General features: G+C 42.5%; 1 protein-coding gene across 6 annotated transcripts in view; it reads left to right on the forward strand.

The window, feature by feature from the left end:
* Nucleotides 1-24,226, forward strand: part of SEPSECS (Sep (O-phosphoserine) tRNA:Sec (selenocysteine) tRNA synthase) — a 1,234,889-nt gene that overhangs the window by 1,133,478 nt on the left and 77,185 nt on the right. For all 6 annotated transcript variants that reach the window (XM_044062171.1, XM_044062175.1, XM_044062174.1 and 3 more), the window contains one exon: nt 21,839-21,929. In XM_044062171.1, coding sequence (XP_043918106.1) covers nt 21,839-21,929 — 91 coding nt within the window. The remainder of the gene's footprint in view (nt 1-21,838; nt 21,930-24,226) is intronic.

Consider the following 24,226-nt stretch of genomic DNA (forward strand, 5'->3'; position numbering starts at 1 on the left):
TGTGGTTCCGCAAATCTCAAGGAGTCATGCCTGACGCAAGAGGTCAGTTTACCCCCAGAGGCAGAGTGGGTAACAACAACAGACACTGCCCTAGGGGCAGAGGGGGTCCGCAGAACCAGGGTAGCAGGGAGCCTCTCTCTGACAAACCCTTCCAGCATCCCTGAGATGTTGCCCGATTGTCCACCTTCGGAGGCAGTCGGGGGAAGATTGTCGCTGTACCCAATAGTCTGGCTTTCCCTTACTCAAGACAAATGGGTACAGTCGATCATATCTGAGGGTTACAAAATTCCCTTTATCCAAACCCCAATTTAAAAGGGAACCCTTCCAGACGTTCCACTAGCAGTATCAGAAATATCAAAACTGCTAGCAAAAAGAGCCATCCAGCCAGTCCCAGCAGACCAACTAGGATCCGGAATCTACTCAAGGTTCTTTTTGGTACCGAAAAAGACAGGGGACTGGAGACCAATATTAGATCTCCGCAAACTAAACAAGTTTGTAAAGAGAACAAGATTCCGGATGGTCACGCTACAGTCCATTCTGCCCTTTCTGGGCAAGGACAATTGGATGTGCTCCGTGGACCTTCAGGATGCGTACTATCACATCAAAATTCACAGGCGCTCCAGAAGGTTTCTCCGCTTTCGGCTGGGGGCTAGTCACTACCAGTTCAGAGCCCTGCCCTTTGGTCTCACTACAGCCCCCAGAGTGTTCACCAAATGTATGGCAGCGGTTACGGCTCACCTGAGACGGCAAGGATTCCAGGTGTTTCCATATCTAGACGAATGGCTCCTCACTGCCACCACCAGGCATCAACTTCTCCAAGCCAGAGCTTACACCATTCACATTTGCAGAGGGCTAAGAATCTCTATAAATTTCGAAAAGTCTGCCTTGTCGCCTTGTCAGTCTATTACCTTTATAGGCGCCAACTTGAACACCGTACAACTTTCAGCAAAGTTAACAGATCAAAGGGTCTTAGATATTCAAAACCATGTCCATGTTCTTCTTCAGAACGACAAAATTCAGGCCAGGTATGTCCTGAAAGTATTGGATCTTATGGCGGCCGCCATAACACTTCTTCCCCTTGCACGTTTTTACATGCGTCTTCTACAGTGGATGCTTTTCACCCAGTGGTCCTTTCAGCAACTCCCCATGCACCACAAGATCATGATAACTCCAACTTTCAAAAGTCATCTGTCCTGGTGGATATTGTCCCCTCAAGTCCATCAGGGCAGACCCTTCGTTCCTCCTCCCCCAGTTGCCACGGTGACATCGGATGCCTCCCTGATCGGGTGGGGGGGGGGCATTTTCAGGGCAGGATGGTCCATGGCACTTGGCAACCTTTCGAACGCCACCTGCACATAAATGTCCTAGAGATGAGAGCAGTGCTTTTAACGTTGCAAGCCCTCCACGACTCTCTTCCCCATGGAACTATTGCAATCCAAACGGACAATATGTCGTAGTGTGGTATATCAACAAGCAAGGCGGAACCAAGCCCTATCCCCTGTGTCGAGAGGCACTCAGACTTTGGCAATGGGCGATCTCCTCTCAGCGGTTTCTGATAGCAACGCATATCCCCGGAAGTCCAACATCATAGCGGACAGGTTGAGCAGAGCTATACTCATGCCACACGAGTGGTCTCTCAAACAATCGGTAGCGGAAGAGATTTTTCAGAAGTGGGGCCTTCCTTGCTGCGATCTTTTTGCTACACCCCAAAACAGCAAATGCCCCGACTTCTTCACCCTCTTCCCCCTTCCAGGCCATCCCCTCAGAGACGCTCTAGTCCAAGATTGGCCTCGGGGACTTCTCTATGCCTTTCCACCCTTTCCTCTAATCCCATAAGTAATTCAGAAAGCAACCGCCATGAGAGCCAAGTTGATTCTCATTGCCCCTTATTGGCCTCGACAGATATGGTTTCCGTTCCTACATCATTATCTTTTGGTGCAGCCTTGGCATCTGGACCCAGCTCCAGATCTGTTGACCCATCAGTCGGGGCAGCTGCATCAATCCCTACATTCTCTCAACCTCACTGCTTGGTTGCTCCACTTCCGTCCTTAGCCAGGCTTCCTTTGATTTCTAATCCCGTCCGGGATATCATAGTAGCTTCCCGTAAATCTTCCACCAGAAGGATTTACACTAGTAAATGGAAACGTTTCTCCTTCTGGGCAAAGGCAAGGAATATAGATCCCTTTACTGCCCCAATTCATTCGGTCTTAGACTTCCTAGCCGAAATTTTTCATTCAGGGTCTTATGCCTCTACAGTAAAGGTTCAGTTGGCAGCCATATCGAATTTTCATACAGGCTTATCGGACCACAACATCATGTCCAATAAGCTTTGCAAAGATTTCCTTAAAGGTGTATATTTACTTAAGCCTCCGATCAAAGACCCTCCACCTCAGTGGGATCTTAATTTAGTCTTAACATCCTTGATCCCCCCCCCCCCCTTTGAACCTGCAGTCTCCTGTTCATTGAAATTTCTTTCCTGGAAAACACTCTTCCTAGTCGTCATTACTTCTGCTAGGAGAGTATCTGAGCTTCACGCCCTCTGCATTCGTCCTCCCTACTTAATCTTCCATAAAGACAGAGTTTCTCTAAGGACTAATCCATCCTTCTTACCCAAGGTGGCTTCGCAGACAAATTTAAATCAGTCAATTGATCTGCCAGTTTTTTTCCCAAACTATACTAATAGAGCGGAGCAAAAGCTACATTCTTTAGATGTTCACCGGCAGCTCCGATACTATTTGGATAGAACCAAACAATTAAGGAAGTCTGATCAACTGTTTTTATCGTACTCAGAAAATAAGAAAGGCCTTCCTGTTTCCAAGGTAACCCTGTCTAGGTGTCTGTCTTCTGTGATTACATCTATTTATCAACTCAGAGGCAGGGAATTAACTTCTAAGCCAAAAGCCCATTCAACTAGAGCACTAGCTACATCTACAGCTTTTCAAGCTAGACTACCAATAGACACTATCTGTGTGGCAGCCACATCGGCCTCTCCTCATACCTTTGTTTCGCATTACAAATTGGACATGGCCTCCAGGGACAGAGCAACATTTGGTTCCACCATTCTTAAGAGTCTGTTCCAATGAGCCACCCAGGATGAAGGTGCTAGGGACGCGGTCCCATCCAGCAAGAATGAAGGCGAGATTGACAACTTAACATTGAGAAGTTATGTACCTACCATAACGTTCCATGTTAGTTGTCTTCTCTCGCCTTCTTTCTTGCGTCCCACCCACCATCCCCCTAGCCTGGACAGACCGAGAAGATCTTCCCTTCCTTGAAGGGTCCTTTTATTCCCTTGTTCACCATCTAGGTGTTCTAGGTTATCTATACTGCAGATAATTATCTTTGGGGGTTTTTATCCCTCTTCCTCCTCTTTCCAGTTGGAGGATTTTGTTTTATTGGCCTATGCTAGGTTTTTCAGCTTCCAAATGAGATCTGGGGAGTTATCGCCTAGCATCATGGGATATAGGGTTGCCTCGAGCTGGTAAAATAAGCTCTCGAGCTTTAGTAAGTGGCCGAGTTGGAGCCGAGGTTCGGCTCCAAACCCATCCAGCAAGAAAGAAGGCGAGAGAAGACAACTAACATGGAACGTTATGGTAGGTACATAACTTCTCATTTTCGGTCCATACCTTTCAAGTTTCTACTCGATACCCTTGAAATTAAAGAATTTTTAGTGGAAGGCGATGGGTATTTTTATCCAATGAAGAATTATACATCTTTGCTTCCAAGTTCACAAATTCCTGAAAACAAGCATATTTTTTTTCATTGATACAATGGTATTTCTCAAATCTGCCATCAGACGATGCCTGTGAGTTCATCAGGATGGTGAGAAAATAACAGAAGACACACAGAGGACATGTTTCGACTTTACATTAGGTCTTCAATAAGAGTGAATAGTCTAGAAAAAAATGAAGCACATATGAGCAGCTTCCAGTGACTAGATTATTAGCATTTAAAGGTGTAAACTTATGCAGAGTATATAGCTATACATTCACACTCACTTATTCTGTCACTTTCTCAAGCGAATAATATTTTAAAAGTGTCCCCGATTAGTTCTGGCCTTTTCCTGATTCTTTTGAGATTTATCCTTGATTGTTTGAAAGCTATGATGCATGTCAGTCTGTTCAGTCTAATTAAAGACCTTATGGAAGTCAGGCCATGTTCTCTATTTACTCACTATCCTGATAAACCACAGACATCACACATTTTCCATTTGCTTTTGCAGTGAGTTAAACATTTTTTACAGTGGGTGCTAGAGATGATAAACTTTGTTCTGCAGAGGTGCTACAAAATTTGTGAAGAATTCATTCCAGTGGTCCACCTAATGGTTGTTTCTATAAAGATGCTTTCATTGGCCTTCACTAAATGCATTTTTTCTTTGTCGGGTTCCTTGGATCTAATCAACCTAGGGTACCCTGGCACTGTCTTCCTTTTGACTAATCTGCAGGAGATGGTGTGCAGACACATTTTCTTAAGATCAATGTTACATGAAACTTGAGGCACTGGTTTGTACTTGCTTTGGGTTGAGCCTCAAAAAAATGTGTTTAGATTCATGCATGTGAGCTTCCCATCTTTGTGCCAAGCATTACATGGGGGAGGGGGGAGCTTGCTTTGTGCCAGCTTATATTTTGTAAATCCACTACTATTGTTACTTTTGCACTAAAATATTTGCAGTTTAGTACTGTCTGAAACTCACCCTGTGTCATGAATTTGTGCAGATTGGATGCTGAATATATTTAAAACCAAAGTGTATGCTTTCATACCAGTGTATAGCGGTATACTAGTTTCAGTTATAGAAACATGAGTATAATATCCTTAATGCGGTGGTTCTTAACCTTTTTATACCAAGACATCATTAGCAATACTTGCGTTTGACCTTCACAGCCTTGCTGCATTTACACGTTATTACATCATTTTGAAAGTCAAAATGGTGAAAAGTACAAATGAAATAAAATAAATAAAAGATTTTTTTTAATTAAGAATGCTTTTTACTGAGTTGCTCTAAAAAAGGAACAAGATTGAAAACTTTGCAAAAGAAATATAGAAAAACTGATTTCAGAAAAGCATTTGAGATTGGTTTTGCTGATTCTTGTAATGAGGTACCAGAAGAAGTAGCAGGAATCAACAAAACCAACTTTGAATGCTTTTCTGAAATCAGCTTGTCTTCTGTATTTCTTTTGCAAAGTTTTCACTCTTCCTTATTTTTTACTTTTTAGAACAACTCAAAAAGCATTCTTTGTTAAAAAATCTTTATCTTTTTTTATTACTTTTTAGTTTTTAAGTAGAATATGTGTCCCTCTGTGGTTGTGCCATGTTCCTCGATAAAGACAGAAAGAAGGCAATTAGCGAGACAGCAGAAAAAATGGCTATGAGAAATTCATTATTTTTTTCACTGACTCGCGAGGAATGTGACAGAACCAGAGAGGCGCTTTCTTCTATTTTAGAAAATGTATATTAATTCACACTCACTTATTCTGTCACTTTTTCAAGTGAATAATATTTTAAAAGTGTCCCTGATTAGTTCTGGCTTTTTCCTGATTCTTTTGAGATTTATCCTTGATTGTTTGAAAGCTGTAATAAATTAAACAATTTGTCAAAATGGATGTTTTCCCCTCAAGGTCCATGCAGCAGTGTCGCTTCCTTTTAGTTAGTGACAGAGTCTGAAAGATTTACTCAGTAATAGCAGAATATGTACTGCCAAAAGCTGTATGCATTAGTAGCCTGGTACATAGCTGTATGTACTGATTTGGTGTTACGCATCATTACCTGTCACAGCTGTATGGACTTGGTGGTACACAGTATCACTGGTGACATCTGTACCAGTTTAGTAGTTATTCAGTCAGACACAGAATTACAGATTGTGTGTGTGTGTGTGTGTGTGTGTGTGTGTGTGTGTGTGTGTGTGTGTGTGTGTGTGTGTGTGTGTGTGTGTGTGTGTGTGTGTGTGTAGGGGGAAATGATGTAAGGAGATGCAAGAGTGTGCATGCATGTGTGTGTGGAGACAATGATGTAGGGAGATGCAAGTGTGTGTGGCGGAAATGATGTAGGGAGATGCGATCACAGAGTGCAGAAAGCATTATTTGCTGCAAGAAGCAGTCCTATATTGTGTTTTTGGGAGTCAGGAATCCACAGTATAAGTTCTCACTAGCAGTAATTCAGAGTAAGCTGATAGGGGGTGGAAAAAGCAGATGATGATGCAACTCAGTAAGTGCTTTTATTTTATTTTATTTAACATTTGTTAACTGGGAAAGTCCAACTTGGAACAAAGCCAATTTTCAGCATAGGCCCGAGGAGAAACACTCCAGATGTATGTCTTTGTAATGTGGGAGGAAACTGGAGCACCCGGAGGAAACCCAAACGAACGCAGGGAGGACATACAAACTCTGCACAGAAGGCACCCCAACTCCAGCCGAGAATCGAACCAGAGAACCTCTTGCTGTGAGGTGACAGCGCTACTGCTGCACCACTGTGCCGTCCCCCTTCTGCAACCAATACAAGAAGCGTGACAGAACCACAGAGAGACAGAGCCACAAAGCCAATTTCAATAAAAGACATTCTAAATAAAAAATAGTAGTATTAATAATAATAAAATATCTTTTTTACTGTACTGAAGCAAATAACACTGCAAATTTAAAACTGAATTATTTTCAGATGGATGATCTTAGTTGTTGCGCTACTGAAATTTCCTGCACAGTAAATTATTTTTTTTCCATTTAGAAGGCAAACCAGTGTTAACACCCACATGCATTTTTAGAAAATATCACCACCCAGGTTAAAAGCAAGGAAGACGTTTTTACATCACATCATTTAATGCTAATATCACATTTTTGAGACGTAAAGGGGGTCCAAATGGATGAATTCAGCAAGAAAAGGAGAGTAATATTGCTGAAATTGAATTCATCCCCAAGTACCTTCATGTGGTGGACCCTAGTTCTTCAAAATCCCTCTAAGACAACACTGATATATAGACTGCATTTTATGTAGGATATGTCATGAACAGAAGCAGGTTGAAAAATAAAAAAAGCTGGGTGCACAAGTCCCAGTATACATGAAGTGCCCAGTCCTGGTATGCACACTAGTGCCAGGACTGGAAAAAATGACAGTGTAGATTGCTCAAGAGGTGGAAATATTCCTTCAATGGGTTTTACGCCAGGCTGAGGGGAGTATTGCCCTCCCTGTTGTGGAAGAAGGAAGTAGTAGTCCAAAAAACCCACAAAAACGGACAGGCCAAAAAAGACCCATATGGATGAATGGAGAAATTGTGTATTATTATTATTATTATTATGCAAGAAGTCTGGAATCTCCAGATAGAAGATATTCTTAAAGCTTGAGAGAAATTAGAGGAAAGAAAAATGCCTGCACAGGAAAAACTGTCAGAAGCTTCAAATGCAAATTTGTGTTCATTAGTATAACAGATCCATGAAAAATATTATATAGATTAAGAAACTTTGAGTTGTTTGAAAACAGAAGTGACAGAGGAAGTGTGAAAATACAAAAAACAAAATCTAGGGATTTTTGAAAGGTATGAAAAAAACATGGACATGGACATGGGAAAGAAGAGACAGATCTGATATAGTGCAATATTTATGCAAAGAAGAAAGCCAAACTAGTTGATACAAAAAAGCAGCTCCAAAGATATTTGAATAGAAATACAGGCTAAATGCACTCAAATGTGGAAAATAGAAAATAAGATCACAAAGAGGGCACGTGGAACAAAATGTTAGTGAAGTGGAAGTTTCACAAATAGAAGCTAAAGTTATGAAATATCTGAGAAGTGAAGGATTTAGTGTAGAAAGTGTAACACATGATGTTCTTCGTGTTTCACTGTTGCAGTCATTACATTTGGGTTATCTGCCTGCAGGTAGCCCTCAGCCGGCCTGAATATCAAAGTCTTGGATCCCTGCATCGGATGCTGTCTCTTCTTCCATGACGTCAGGTCGTCAGGGGTATAAAACATGTAGCCGACGCCATTACATCAGTCTTTCTTGCCACGCGGTGCCCGAAGCAGAAGCATTTCACAAGTGCCAGTCGGCCGACTCCTGAAATTTTTGTTTTCGAGTTTCAGAACCGAAGTCTTCAAAAAAGCCAAGTACCCCGTTGGGGATCCTTTTTCTTGCTCTAAACCAATGGTTAAAGTTAACAATTGTTTTACTTGTGGAAAGCAAATACCTCATAAAGATTTTCATTCGTACTGCATTCTTGCTTAGGTCCAGACCACGACGTCCCTCGCTGTCGGTTTTGTGCCTTATTCAACTTCCAAACTGTTCATCATTGGTTTATTTTTGTAGCAAATTATTTGGTACTCTGTTTAACTATCCAGAAATGGCTTCGGTAAGCCATCCGACTACTAACATTCCGAAAAAACGTAAAGATAAAGACAGAGACAGACCGCTTAGGTCCAAAGCTGCCGACGACGCTGCCGTTAAGCTAGTTGCCAGTTCGCTGGTACTCAGGTGCTTTTGCAGCCCCTGATACCCACTACTTCAGATTTGCAGGCCTCTACTGAGACCCATTCGGAGTCCAAAATGCTTCTTTGATCATGGAACCTGCGGATGTCTCTACCTTGGATGGGTCCAGAGCCACTGTGCAGGCACCGGCTTCTGAGGGTGTATTCAGGCCTACTGACTTGCATTTCAAACAGATGCCATCTTCTTCTTCAAGGCCTAAAACTCGACCCACACCTAGAAAACCGACGTCCAAACCGCATGGTCAGGCCCATATGCCTAAAAAACAAATAAGAATGGCTGAAGACCTTATTACTTTAATTAGGGGAAGCCAGCCTTCACTCTCTAAGAGACCTAGAACTGATTTTCCTTCTGATCCTTCTGATCAGGGTTCTGAAATTTTTGTTTATTCTGATTACCAGGATTTGCCCTTATCTACCTATGAGTATTCTGATGCAGAGGACTCCATTCCCTCTGCTTCCCCTCCAGAAGATTTTTCTTTTGGTGAAGCCTTGCACACTCTTGGGGAGCATTTCCGCTGGGAAAGCCAGGATTACTCTGACTCCAAAAAGAGGCTTAGGGAATTCTTACTCCTCCCTCAACTCAGGCTTTTAGCTATCCCTCTTGTCCTGGACATTGTAGATGATGCCTTCTTGGAATATAACCTGGCCCCAGACACTTGACCTCCAGCTCCCAGGAAACCTGACCGGTATTACAGAGTACCTGACTCTCACAAGTTCCTCTTCAAGAATCCTACTGTGGACCCAGAGACCATTTCCCAAGGACCTAAAGGCATTAAGGCTGCTACTGCCAAAAACTCTACCCCCTCTGATAGAGATTCCAGGGCCTTGGACAGATGGGGTAAGAAGGTATACACTTCTGCTACTTTGGCCATTAGGGCCTTAAACTGTCAGTTTCATATGTTAAAGTATCCACAGCATATTATGGGACTACTTAAACAGAAAATTATGTTGATTCCTGACTGTGCTGAAAATAAAGAATTACAGGATTTAATGCATTCTGCTGAACAAGTTAGTAAACATACTTTGCAATGTGGTTTTGACTCTCTAGAAGCATCTTGCAGGGCTGCTGTCATTGGGTCTGTTCTTAGAAGGCATGCTTGGCTTAAGGAGCAAAATATGCCAGATCATGTTAAAGCTAAATTACTGGATGCTCCTTAAAAAGATGGAGGAAAAAGCTAAATCTATGCAAACTGTTAAAGATTTCCTGCAAGTACAGCCTCCCAGATTTTGTAGGCGTTGGCCTTCTAAGAATTTGTCCTTTCCTGTCTCTTCCAGGCCTTCTCAGTCCAAACTCAGGAACAGCAGACCACCTAGGTTACAGTCTCAGGGTACTTACAGGTCTAAGCAGTGGGGCGTTCCCACTTCCAAAGCTGGAAGTAGTAAGACACCCCCCTATGGAAAAATGTCACAGTGGCTTAACCCTAAACCTTCCAAGCCCTGCTCAACTGCCTGCTCCCTTAGGGGGAAAAATCCCCCTACATGCAAAAAACTGGGAACTCATTACCCAGGACAAATGGGTTAATAGTTTTCCAAGGATACAGATTCCACTTCTACCCCTTACCAACCCCAAACGATTGGCCAGACCTACCCCCAAATAAGTGGGCAGAGGCTCAACAGCAGACACTCTCTCTTCTAAGTATCAGGGCTATTCAACATGTCCCAGCCAAAGAAAGGGGACAAGGTTTTTACTTAAGACTTTTCCTGGTACCCAGAAAAGACAGCTCCTGGCATCCTATCCTGGACCTCTCTATTCTAAACTTTTTGGTAATCCCAAAATTCAAAATGCAGACACTTCAACAGCTGCTTTCTATGCTAGGCAAAGATGCCTGGTTGGCAACCTTAGACTTAAAGGAAGCTTGCCTGCACATCCCAATAAGGGAATCTTGCAGGAAGTACCTACGCTTCAGAGCAGGCTCAGTTCTCTGCACTTCCCTTTGGCTTATCTACTGAGCCCAGGGTATTCACAAAGTGTCTAGCCCCAGCCATTGCATTTTTCAGGCAAAGAAATATTAAAATATACCCATACCTGGACGATTGTCTAATTCAGGCAGAAAGCCAGGACATGCTACTAAAACATCTGGCATTTGTTAAGAAACTTCTAATCTCACTGGGGTACACCATAAACAAAAAGAAATCTCATCTAGTATTTGCCAACAAGTTGTAGTCCTGGGAGCAAGCTTGAACACAACTTCCCAGATGGCTTACCTCACGCCAGAGAAACAAGTTTATTTGACAGCCTACTTCAAACTACTGGCCACAAAGACCCAGCTATCTGCAAGGAAAATCCTGCAAGTCCTGGGGTTCATGGCCTCTTGCATTCTTCTAATTCCATATGCAAGACTGCATATGAGGAAACTACAATGGCTTCTAAAAAACCTATGGTGTCAACATTCTCAGGACCTGGAATCAATGATTCCTATCATTCCCTGTATAAAGACAGAGTTCCTTTGGTGGGCAGAGGCCTACTACCACAAGAAGGGGCTGCCATTCACTTTACCCCCTGCCGCCCAAACCCTAACAGAGGCATCAGACTATGCATGGGGGGCTCACTTGGCAGGGCATTGCATTCAGGGCAAATGGAGCCCGAGTCAGATGCACCTGCATATCAATCAAAAAGAAATGTTAGCTGTACAGAATTCCCTGACAGCCTTCAAGGACCACATTCTTCCAGGACAATTATTGTTAAAGACAGACTACACCACTGTTATGTGGTACATAACCAACCGGGGGGGAACCCACTCGTACCATCTCTGCAGACTAGCCATGGCTCTGTGGACCACAGACTTGAGCTACCAAGTGCACCTACAAGCTCAATTCCTGCCAGGCAAGCTAAATTCACTGGCAGACAACCTAAGCAGAAATCTCATGGGCCTACACGAGTGGAAACTGGAACCAAAGATATTCAACCTTTTGAGAAACAAATGGGGGAATCCAGACATGGACCTGTTTGCCTCCTCACAGAACTGCCAGTTTGGTAAATTCTGCACAAGGAATTCCCACAGTCAAGCTTGGAAAGTGGATGCCGTGTCCTTCACCTGGGAAAGCCTCTCAGTTTATGCGTTTCCCCCCTCTGCCTTTCCTCTCGAAAGTTCTGCTAAAGATCAAACAGGACAAACCAAAGACAATACTGATTGCACCAGACTGGCCACGCCAGCACTGGTGTACCCCCTCTTGCGCAGTATGTCACTGCTGGAACCATGGCACCTGCCTCAGACCCCTTCCCTGCTGTCCCAGCAGGAGGGTCAGATTCTGCACCCCCAGATTCAAACCCTGAATCTTGCAGCCTGGCTTATTCATTGAGCTCTCCAATACCATCCCTCAGTAAGCAGGTGCTATGTCATTCTGGAGGCAAGGAGGCCTAGTACTAAAAAATCATGTGCTGAAATATGGGAAAGATACTGTTTCTGGAGCCAGACTCGGGGGGGGGGGGGGGGTTGACACAACGGTGCCCAGCTTACCGCATATTCATCAGCGCTTAACAGAGATGCTCCACAAGGCACCTTTCCTTCTCGTCAATTAAAATTCATGCCTCTGCCATTTCAGTACATTATAATACTGAACCATCCCTCTTCTCTCACCCCCTGCTAAAGCAATTCCTCAGAGGGGCCAAAAATTTAAGACCACCCAGGAGAGCCTTCTAGCCATCACTTCAGTAAGAAGAGTGTCTGAATTACAGGCCCTCATGGGAGTGGAGCCCTTCATCGTCTTCCATGCATGCAGACAGGGTGTCCCTCAGGACCAATCCTTCCTTTATGCCCAAGATGTGGTGTCTAGTGTGGCCCTTAATCAGTCCATTCATTTGCCTACTTTTTTTCCCTAATTCACAGAACAAAGGAGAACGAATACTGCACTCTTTGGATGCACACAGACAACTTAGATTTTATTTGGACAGGACTAAGCCTCTCAGAAAATCTGAACAGCTGCTATTTGGCTTTGCTGCAGGGGCAGAGGGGAAGGCCATTTCAAAGCAAACCATTTCTAAGTGGATAGCCCATTGCATTCATGTCTGCTATAAGCACCATGGAAAACTTACCCCACAGGGGATAAGATCACATTCCACCAGGGCTGCATCTACCTCTATAGCCTTTCTCAGAGGTGTCCCTACCAGGCACATCCTACCTGGAGCTCTGTACATACCTTCACCAAGCATTACCACATGCCTATTTTCTTCCAGGATCCATTTGTCTTTTGTGACAATATGCCAATTTTTTGAAAATAATGCCAGCTTTCCTCCTAAGGGGGCTGCCATTTGAGTCTTGCTTGGTATGCAAAGGGGAAAGTCATTGGGCTTGCTTTCTGAATGATTGCGAGTTATCCTCACCACCATTGTCTGCCTCTAAACGATCCTTGGGATTGTCCTCTGCCCCTCGGGCGCCTGTATCTACCTCTTTGGGGTCTGTCCGTGGCTGGAAAGGACCAATTTTTGGAAGGCCAATTTCTACTGAAACGTGGGGGTTGTACCTGCAGAAAATCTTTCACAGTTTGCATTGATTTAGCATTTTCCTTAATACCTCCTCAGCATTAGCACCAAATAATACATCCTTTTATAGAGGGGCATCTAGTAATTTAGCTTTGACATGATCAGGCAAGGTTTGTTCCTTGAGCCAGGCATGTCTACGTATGACTGATCCTGTAACAGCAGCTTTACATGAGGCCTCTAGAGCATCAAAACCACATTGTAAGGTATGCTTACCCACTTGTTCTGCACTATGCTTCAAATCCTGCAATTCTTTCAAGTCTGGTTGTTCAGGTTGTGACATTTTACTTTTCAATTGTGATAACAAAAACTGTTGGTATTTTAGCATATGGAACTGACAGTTTAAGGCCCTCATGGTTAAGGTAGGCAAGGTATGTACCTTTTTTCCCCACCTTTCTAAGGATCTGGAATCTCTCTCGGAAGGTAATGGATTTTTAGCAGTGGAGGCCTTAATTCCCTGGGGGGCCCTGTGAGATGGTTTCTGGTCAGCAGCATGGCTTTTGTATAGAAATTGGTGTGAGTCAGGAACCCTGTAGTACCTGTCAGGCTTGACTGGGGCTGGAGGCAGAGAGTCCGGGTTAAGGCAGGCCTCCGAGTAAACATCATCTAGGATGTCCAAGACAGGAGGTATAGCCAGAGGCCTGTGCTGAGGTAGCAAGAGAAATTCCCTAAGCCTTTTCTTGGAATCTGAATAATCTTGGCCTTCCCAGTGGAAGTGTTCCCTTAAGGTATGCAGAGTTTCCCCAAATGAGTAATCCTCTGGTGGGGATACAGAGGGAATGGACTCCTCCGCATCAGAGTCTTCAAAAGGGGAGTAAGAATGTTCCTGATCTTCAGAGTGCTCTGAAATAATGGAGCCCTGATCAGAGGAGGGGGGATTCTTCCGCCACTCTGGGCCTTTTGTCCGGTGGGGGTTGAGAACCCCTGATAAGAGTAATTAAATCCTCAGCCATTTTAAGCATCTGTTTTTTAGGCATGGGGCCTGGAGATGGGCCCTGTGTAGCTTTTCTCTTAGAATGCATGGCTGCTTTAGACTTAGTGAAAGCCTTGATGGAAAAAGAAGAGGAAGGTCTGAAGACACCTTGAGTGGAGGTAGACCTGTCTATTTTGAGGTTCAACGCCAAGTGTGGCTTCGGTATCTGTAGTCGGGATGTGGGCCGAGGAGCCTGCGACCTCGGGCACAGGAGACACCACCAATGAAGTGTCGTCGGTAGTCAGGGGCTGCGTAGGTGCCTCGCTGAGAACCGGACCACGTGTAGTCGGCTTTGGCATGGTGTCGGTAGAGGCTGCGGACCTCGTGTGTCGGTCCTTATCTTTGCGTTTTTTAGACAAAACTGGAGTCGGAGTATCCGACGACATAATATAGTTAAATGTTTTTCCAAAATAATGCTGGGCGAACTCCGCCCGACGCTTAATGGTGCGTTTGTTGAATGTAGCACAAAAGCGACAGACCGAGACGTCGTGGTCTGGGCCTAAACAAGGTATACAGAGGGAATGGAAATCCTTATGCGGTATTTGCTTCCCACATGAAATACAATTATTAACTTTGTCTGACATCGGTCTGAGGCAAGAAAAGTTTCCCCAACGGGTACTTAGCTTTCAAGAAGACTTCGGTTTCAAAATTTTCGTAATTTCAGGAGCTGGCCGACCGGCACTTGCGAACTGCTTCTGCTTCGGGCACCGCGCGGCAAGAAAGACTGAAGAAAATGGCATTGGCTGGTTCCTTTATACCCCTGTCGCACTGACGTCAGGGAAGAAGCGACGACAACCGACGCCGGACCTAGACTTTGGAATTCGGCCGACCGAGGACCCGCCTGACAGCAGGAGAACCCATCTGTTATGACTGCAGCTGTATGCACGATGAACATCATATTCTTTCATTTGAGAAGCAAGCCTGCATTTCAACATTTCACAGTATTTACACATGATATAATTATCTGCACAATTCTATCTGGCTAGGCAGCCTTCACCCATCTCTACCAGTCTTCACACCTACATTCAAGCAAACTTTTTTATTCTATGCCTTATCTTTCAGAGTATTTACAGCAGATTTGATTATAATCTGTCATTCACTGTTTAACATAGACCACTGCAAGTGTACACAGACAAAACTACAGTCATGTAGTACATAAACAGGGAGGCACCAGGTCTTACCACCTATGCAGGTTAGTACAGGAGGCATGGAACTTGGCAACACAAATGAAGATCACACTTACAGCCATATACATCCCTTCTCAGGACAGTGTGATAGCATTCTGCTTAGGCTGCTTCCATGGAGGATCCAACAAGAGTGGATTTGAATAGAGAGGTCTTCCACAACATCACACTTCAGTGTGGCATTCCTCAGATAGACCTCTCTGCTTCACCATGCAATCAGCTCCTCCATTTCTTCACCAGGAGCCCTTGCCCCACTTCTGGGAGGACTGATGACTTTTCTCTCCAATAGACAGAGAAGTTCTTCTATGCCTTCTCTCCTTTGCCTCTTCTTCCAGAAATTATTTTCAGGGCAAAAAAAGAGATACCCTAACTCCTTATACTGGCCCCATTTTGGCTGAGGCAGCACTGTTTCATGCTGCTATTTCACCTGGCAAAGGGAAATTATAAGAGAATTCCTCTACAGCCAGATATGATACTCGGCAAAAAGGATAACTGCTCCACCTAAATCTTCCCTCTCAGCCTTACCCTATGGATGATAGCATTTAATCCCTCAAAGACATCTCTTCTCTAAAGAGGTTGTATGATTCCTACAAGAGGCAAGGAGACCCACTACTAGAAATGTCTTGCAGAGCAATGTGAAAAAAGTTTTTCTGCTGGTGCTGCAGGATCCACTCTTAGCACAGATCCCTATGATACTGCAGCATCTCTGCACATTTCTTCAATCAGATTTGACCTACTCTTCCATAAAAGCTCACTTGTCTGCTGTTAATGCTTGTCTTCCTTGTAGCTCTCCACTTATGGCTATTCTGGAAGTCAGGCTTTTCCTCAAGGGAGTTCTGCTTCTTAACTCACCAAGGAAACCCATCTCCCCACTTGGGATCCTTATTTTGTGATAGAAGAACTTACTGTACTTCCCTTTGAACCAGCTCTTCTGCTTCTGTTAAATTCTGTACTTGGAAAAAATATCCTTCTTCTGGCCCCTCACATCTGCAAGTAGAGCTTCACGCTCTCATGGCCATCCCCTCTTTTCTTATTTTTCACAAAGATAGGGTGTCTCTCAGTGCTAATCCATCCTTTATGACTAAGATAGTGAACGAGCCATCTCTCACTCAGTCTTTTCATCTTCCCACTTTCTTCCCAATCTCCAAAACAGGAGGGAAAGGATCTTATATTCTCTGAACATTCACAGGCAACTCAGATTTTACCTGGACAAAACTAAATCCTTCAGAAAAACTGACCAGATATCTGTATCTTTTATGTCCCCTAAGCTGGGACAGCCAGTCTCCAAACAAACTGTTGCAGCCTGGATTTCAAAGGCTATCTCTTTCTGCTACTCACATTATGGTAAGACCTTGTTTTCCTGCCTTAAAGCACACTCCATTAGGGCATTTGTTTCCTCAGGGGCTTTCCACAGAGGAATAGACTCTAGGTTTATCTTGGAGGTGGCCACTTAGTCTTCTGTACACACTTTTACCAAACACTTCAAAATTGATCCTTTCTCCAAGTCCAGGGCAGCCTTTGCTAGGTCAGTTCTGTCCAGACTGCTGGAACCACCCTTCCTACCTTCTTCAATTCTGGGAATCACCCATATGTCAGGAATGCTGCAACAGTGGTTTCAATTACTTCAGTTGTGTAAGAACTTAACATAACAGTAGATGTCCCATTGATCACTGTTGCAGTATTCCATCCCACCCTCCATCTCCTCTTTCTTCATCTCACTTCAGTCTTTACTTGCCTCTCCCTCTTTCCTCTAGCCTTTGTTCTGTTTCATGGGATTGAGGGAAGTTTTCTTACCAATGTGATCTACATCCCTCCTAGCTGACCAGCTTGGGGATAGTCTGAGGATCCATGCTCATACACACGTTTTAATACCCCAGTGCATACGAGTTGTGGTCATGTGTTGGATTTACAACCTAGGGTAGGTAAAGCTTTGGTACCCCAGCCAGACATCAGCAGTGACAACCTATATGTCAAGAATACTGCAACAGTGATCCATAGGACATGTACTGGTAATTCCTACACAACTATGCTTTCTACTTCATATATTCCAAGGATGAGAAAATGCAAAATGAGGCACATTTTACTCCCTGGCAGAGGCACTCTCAGTGGGCAGCAAATTGAGGAAATCAGAAGAAGATGAAAATTGAGATAGAAGGGAAAAGAATGGAATAGCAGCTTCAGATATATAGGAGGGGGTGTTTCAGGAGAAAGGAGGTCAAAGCTAGAATCAGAGGAGCTGCAACCAACTGGCACAGTGTGTCAGGGATAGCATGTGACAGAAGAATGCCAAAGAAGCTGAAAAGTAAGGTGTACAAAACAGTGTTATGACCAGTAATGGTGTTTGGTACAGAACCTGGGAAGTGAAGGCAGAACAGTTGAGGAAACTAGAGGTGATTGAGATGAATTGCCTGAGACGGGTGGTAGGATGCATACTGTGGGAAAGATTAAGAAAGGAGAACTTCAGAGCAGGAGCCCAAGTAGCCCCAATTCAGAGAATGTCAAAGTGAGCAGATTGCAGTGGTTCAGGCACATGAGCAGGAAAGTAGAAGACAATCTGGCAAAGATGATTTGGGACAGACAGGAAGAAGGCAAAATGAAATGAAGGCATCCAACAGAGAGGTATGTATTTTGTGAGAGAAGGCCTGCGACAGGCATGACAGTTAAAGTAGAAGAGTGGCACTGAATTAATTGAGATGGTGATAGCTGATACAACACCTCAGCCTCGTAGAAAATGGAAAAGGGGTTGATTATAGAAGGAGTCACATACACCCATTTCAGACCTCGATGAGGGTGAGGGATCCCAACAGTCACCTCCTGAAGACCTCATATTTGGGAAAATATTAGAATTAGTGAGGCAGAGGGATGCTTGGCCTGTAGACTCCCCCTCCCTAATGAGAAGATTCATATGGAGGACTTTTTGACTGCCCTTTCTACATCTTTTGGAGTCTTGGTTGGATGGATCCCATCTCCACTTGTGAATTGCATAATTGATCTGGGTGCAGTTCCCATTCTGCGGAAGCCTTATTGGATCTTTCGTCTCCCAAGGTTCCCCTTGCAGAGTCGATGGTACTAGCATCCACCACGAAAGAGACTTTGATGAGGTCCCATTGGTACATCCATCCATCCATTGGAGTCTTAAGAGTGATGGATCAAATGGAGAAGTGTGCTTTTGCATCAGGCATTTTTACCATCAAGGTTCTGAGTTACCTGATGCTCATAAATCACTTCTAGCAAGACTTCGCCAGACAGACAATAGACTTGCTGAGAATACTGACTACTTCAGATACTCGCAGACAAATCAAGTCACAGATAATGATTATGTTGAACATTTCAACCCTGTCCATGCAGTTCTTATACAGTGCAGCTGATGGAGTGACGAAGGCAACTGAGACAGGCGTCACAGTGAGGCATCATGTCTGGTTCAGACTTTGCAAGCTTACAGAAGGACTTCATGTATGTCCCATTTGACAGGTTCCTCCTTTTTGGACCGAAGGTGAACAAAGAAATTGGTCAAAAGTGATCAAGAAGGTTAAAAAAAAAGTGAACCAAGACAAGGTGCTGTCTGCTGTTGAAGTCAAATTTATGGTATCCTCAGAGGTCCTTTACTGTCACTCAAAAAGGTGCTAAGAATTTATGATCCTATACATCCTGTCCAACCTATAAGACTGATGGATTTTTGGGCTGCTTATTGGATACAGGCTGGCAAAACTAGTGTCCCAGCCTTGAGGTCCTTTAACCTTCTCTCTCATAGTCCACCTGTACAATTTCATCCATCAGATCTCATTTGCCTCCTCCATGAACAGACACAGATCTCAGCTTAGCTAATTGCGTCACTTCATCTGGATAAATTTTTATAGTTGTTTATTTTTTTATTTACTACCTTTTTTGTAAGAGCTCCTTGAAAGGAAAGGAAATGAAAAATAATGGATCTAAGAGCTGACCATAGAAAGGAAGATAGAGCATTTCAAAGCCAAGTTTCTTTTGTCAGTTTGAGTATTTGAAAGGAAATGATGCTGCTGTAGAGATTCACGACAAAGGCATGGGCAGATGATAGTTTATCCTCCCGAGTATGTGGTTTGAGAGGTTGGTACACAGTCACAGGAGCTTGCACCCCATCCACTTGAATGATTTTTGTTTGAGGTATTGTGGAAGTTGATATCTTATTCCAAGATGGATTTAGGACTTCAGTAAAGATTCTCTGACATCACCAGCTGCCTTTGCTTTTTGATGCATGTTCAGTAGAGGACTGCTTTACTTTGGGAATGGATTAGGAAGCATGGCACCCCTAATGTCTCTAGATAACTAGTTTTAAGGGGCCCAGGTTTCTAATGGTGGGGTGCTAGGATGTTTCTGTATCTAGACAAAGGCAAAAAAGTGAAAATAAATGCTGTGGTCATCCTGATTACAGCTTGTGTATGTTGGCGATTTTTACTGATGAGGGTTCTTGTGCACATGTTCAGCACAAAGCAGTGGTCCATCTCAGAGCTAGACTTGTTGTTTTACATCAGTTTTGTCATCCACTTGAAAATTGGACTTTGGCTTTCCATTTTACTAGCAAGACAGATCACATTTAGAATGTCAGTAGGCATTCGGTATGCTTATTACAACTATGTCTCATAGACTGTTAAAAAAAAAAAAAAAAGTCGTGTGAATAATGCAGTGTATACTATGGTTGAGACATATATATGTTTGTTATAGGAAAGTCCACTGAGGAACTACCATAGCTGGAGTTTGGTTTGCTTTCCCCAGAAGTGGATCTGCTAAAGAATTGAGTCTTGCCAGCATGGTGATTCATTTTATGACTTCCTGTGTTTAATGCAAGGATTCTAAACTTTTCTGCCCATACAAAGCAACTAGTAGTCCTAGCAATCCAGGCTGAATTTGTACTATAAAGTTATTACAGAGGTGCAAATTTGTAGATACCGGTACCTCAGTAAATCATATTCACTGTACCAAGCTGTGCAGTGTTGATTGTTCCTATTTGCTTGTCAAGCATCATATTTGGGTCTATATTACCAGATCGAAACTTTAGTTACTTGAATACATAAAGATCGATCTGTTAATATCGAAATCCAAAAACCGAGAACGGACAATTTTTCTCAGAGAAAGAATTCCCTTGGCCATATGGAAAAAAAAAACCTTTTAAACCCAAATCAAGTCGTCCGTTCTCGGTTTTTGGATTTTGATATTACCAGATCGATCTTTAGGTATTCAAGTAACTAAAGTTTCGATCTGGTAATATAGATCCTTATATTTAATGTAAGTCACTGTTATGTACATTGTGTCACTCACATGCAAAATACTGTATGCCTGGCACCGATCTGATGCCCTTTCAGCAGCAAAACAAAAGGAGTGCTGTTTTGTTACTGTTCCTTCTGTGAAGAGTTGACTATTTCCCAGTGGAATGCATCCAAATAGCCGTAAATTTTAAATGCCTGCACCTGTGGCTTGATCCTTCTGTAGTGTTTACCCACCATATTGGTGAGTTACAGAGCAGAATTATTGTCCAGCTGAAAAAATATCTGTATAATTACCCACTTTCTCATGCCACAAGTGAAAGTGATTCTGAAAATGTATTTATGCCATTAACAAGTGTGCCCTCCCTCTTCTCACTCTATGGTGCATTTTCCTGGCTGTAAGCATCACTTAGCAGAGTAAACAGATTCCCAAGTCTGTCTCTGCACCAGGAGTATCACTGTATCACATTAACCAGAACCATATGCCTTCCTGTTGCATGGCAAGCTCAGTGCATGTTCTTTACCTTACTTTATAAGCTATTTTACCATAATTACTGTCCTGCTGCTTACACCTTTTTTTTCACAAAGCCTGCCTGGACACTTTGCTCCACATCAGCATTATCAGCTTTAACTCTGCCATTACACACAAGTTCACCATTTCAGATGTTAATAACATTGTCCTGTGCTCTTATCATATTATGAGCTAACAGAATGCTGCTTATTGTTCTGTAAACTGATTTTTTTTCATGAAGCCAGTACTTAACATATAAAATATGTACTGCAAGTCTACCCTTGATTATTAAATAATAGTTGAGAAATTAGCTCTTATGCCTTCAGGTCCACTTTTCCCTTTTTTCAGTTTCTGCTGATTTAGGAGACTTTCTAAGAAAATATTTACAATGTATGGCTGTCATTATTTCCTCCTTATGTCGTACTGTGTCTCCTACTTTTAGCAGTTCAGACTGCCTCTTGTTTAAGATATATCTTGTTTATTTAAGAGTCTTTCTAATAAAATATTTACAATGTACAGAGATCAGTAAAATCAGTATTTCCTCATTATGTTCTCCTATGATGCCTGCTAGTGTTGGCAGATATGAATAACTTAAGATACACTGTATTCCCTTCTTGGTGTAAATGTGTTTGTTATTACTTTGTGCTTCGTGGGTTGAAGCTGAAAGAATGGGGCTGAGTAACCTTACTTAATCGTTTAACATATAAATTAATGTCTACAATGTGCCCTTCAAATGATGTATATGTAATAATGCTGCACATCATTTTCAGTGGCTGTTCTTGTGTTCCCATGTGATTCACTGTGTGTATCAGGTTTCCAAAACAGTGGTTCTTTTGTTGAGTTTTTTTTAAGTTAAATACTTTTAAAGTTATATTGTGAACTGTTCTTTCTCCTGTTGGTTATCTAGATGAGGAAGTAGTCACTGAGAGCTAAGTAAAGCAAAGTTTTTGAAATAGTCTGTTTACTTATCACATGTACTGCTTCATATTTAGCAATTTCTTTGAAGTCATTTGATGGACGCCAGGATAAGTCTGTTACTCAGCTTGGATCTATGCTTTTCACTCGACAAGTTTCTGGAGCACGGTTAGTATCCAAAGTTTAGTTCTTATTACTTTACTCATTTTATTTTAGTTGTATTCCACTCAGAAGTATAGTAGCTTGAATTAGAGCATGTTTCTTTTAGTCAAATCAGAGGGTGCCAAGTACAAACTTTTCATTATGGCAGGAGGCCACCCCACTTGTATATAAAACATGATTCATAAATTCACACACTTGAGAGGTGTAATTTTACAGTATCAAGTGATGTATAGGTGTACAGTATCAGGAGGTGGTACATAAATTCACAGTGTTGGCTTGGGGCAGTCTCATAATAGTATATGAACGGTAAAAGTTTTACTATTCCTCCTCCACCATCACTGGGCATTGATTTTGTGCATTTACAGTTTGCATGCTTTTATCAAGCTGAACACTAAGTTTACTATGAGTACATTTGATATTTATTTTTAGCAGTGCCACAAACTCTTGATTCTTTCAATCTATATCCCGCAGCACTGTACTTTTTTTGTTTAGTTCATATATTGTTAATGATATACCAAAGATCAGAATATTGTTAACGTGCTGCATATGTCAGTTCATTTTAATTACTGCTAACTCACGTACCTTATTTCTTAATTTTCATAATGTCCACCAAAGTTTGGCAGCTTACTGACCAGCCAGTCCTGCTTCACTTAACTGTAAAATTATTTCATATAAGCAGCCACAGAATGACTAACCAGCTCTGTTCATGTTTCAGTTCTGCAGAACTTGGTGCAGGGCATGAGCTTCAGGAGAGCCAATGACTAGATCACTTCATAGGTAACGCACTCCAAGAAGTTGGTCTGTCATTGGTTCAGTGCAGCTGAATCACTGAGAATGGGGAAGTCATAGTAGTCAGCCATCAAACTTCAGCCATGCTGCTTACTGAGAACAAATATTTACGGGCAGCATCAGGAACATCTTACAGGGGCCGTACATTACATGCTGAAGGTTTGCATCAAGCCCTGGGGCCAGAAGACCACTGAATTGATGCATTTAGTATGAATCTTTTAAGTGAAAAACTGGTGAATTTTGGAGACGGGGACCGACTTGAGTTGTAATTAAACAGTTGAACTTGTTTTGACAAAAAACATTAACAGCAGAAAAAGCACTTGGGTATGGTGTAACAGTTTTCACTATATGTAAACTGCTGTTGAATCACATGATCTATGAAGCTGTCATTGTGTGATAGGTGGAACTATAGTTGAGGGATAAAACAAGGTGCGTGGAGGGTGGTACTGGAAGCTGTGGGCATCATAGCGTATAATGATGATAATGTATATTAAGGTTGCATAAAAAGAATATGTTTGACAGCACTAGAAGAGATGGACTTTGATGCTTTATGGTAGCAGAGCTTGCAGGTCACCTAATCAGTGTACTTAAATTGGTAGGTTGTAAAGAGGAGGCATCTTTATGATGGCGAATCTAGAGGAGATGGCTCATTCTGATCAGCTATGCCAGGTAAAAGGATTTCCTGAACGCTTTTGCAACATGATGATCAAAGGAGATCGGGGAGATATCTACCTGTGTTCTAAGGTTTCTCACATCTTCAGTTTGGAGTGGGGCGTTTTCTGTACTATAAGATGGGTGGAAGTTGTCTTTGCTAAATGCAACAGTATTGCATTTTTAATCTTTTAGATCTAGCACATTTTCAGAGCAGCAGCTGTTTGTGTGTGTAAGTTCACTTTGTGGCTTCTGCATATCAGAAGAGGATTTAAACATAATACCCAGATTACAGACTTCTGCAAACTTGGTTAATCCAAGTTCCATTTTTGATCTGGAGATCAGATAAGTATGTTCTATTATTAGGCCTATGTTACTTGGTCCCATAGAGGATGTATTTTTTTGTTTTGAAGAATGCTGTTCACAAGTATTCATTTGTGATAATAGGGGGCTGGGGAGGTTGAAATCCTTGGTTATGTGTGGGTTTTGTATAAATAGTTCTGGAGCAAAATTTGCACTGAATTTGTTAGCTAACATATTTGAGATCTCCACTGAATCAGAGTAGGTGATGCCATTATGAATAAGTTCAGAGCAGTGCTGGATGTTATTTTGTTACTTTCTGCTGAAAAGAAAGAAAGATTAGTAACTTCTGATGCCATTTTAAGGTCATGGGAAACCTTTGTTTTCTGCATGGCTTTTTTCTGCACCTTGGATAACCTTTTGATGTTTGCCTTGATTTGTGGGTCTTTAGTCTTGCAATATATTTTATTGAGCTTTTTCCTTTTATTGTATTGTTTATTTGTGCATATGGACCACTAGTTTGGTTTGCTGTAACTCACCCCTATTAGTTATTTATTTTGAGG

This window comes from Protopterus annectens, chromosome 2.part1, assembly GCF_019279795.1.
Source record: "Protopterus annectens isolate FY-2018-M chromosome 2.part1, PAN1.0, whole genome shotgun sequence".
Classification (NCBI taxonomy): Eukaryota; Metazoa; Chordata; order Ceratodontiformes; family Protopteridae; genus Protopterus; species Protopterus annectens.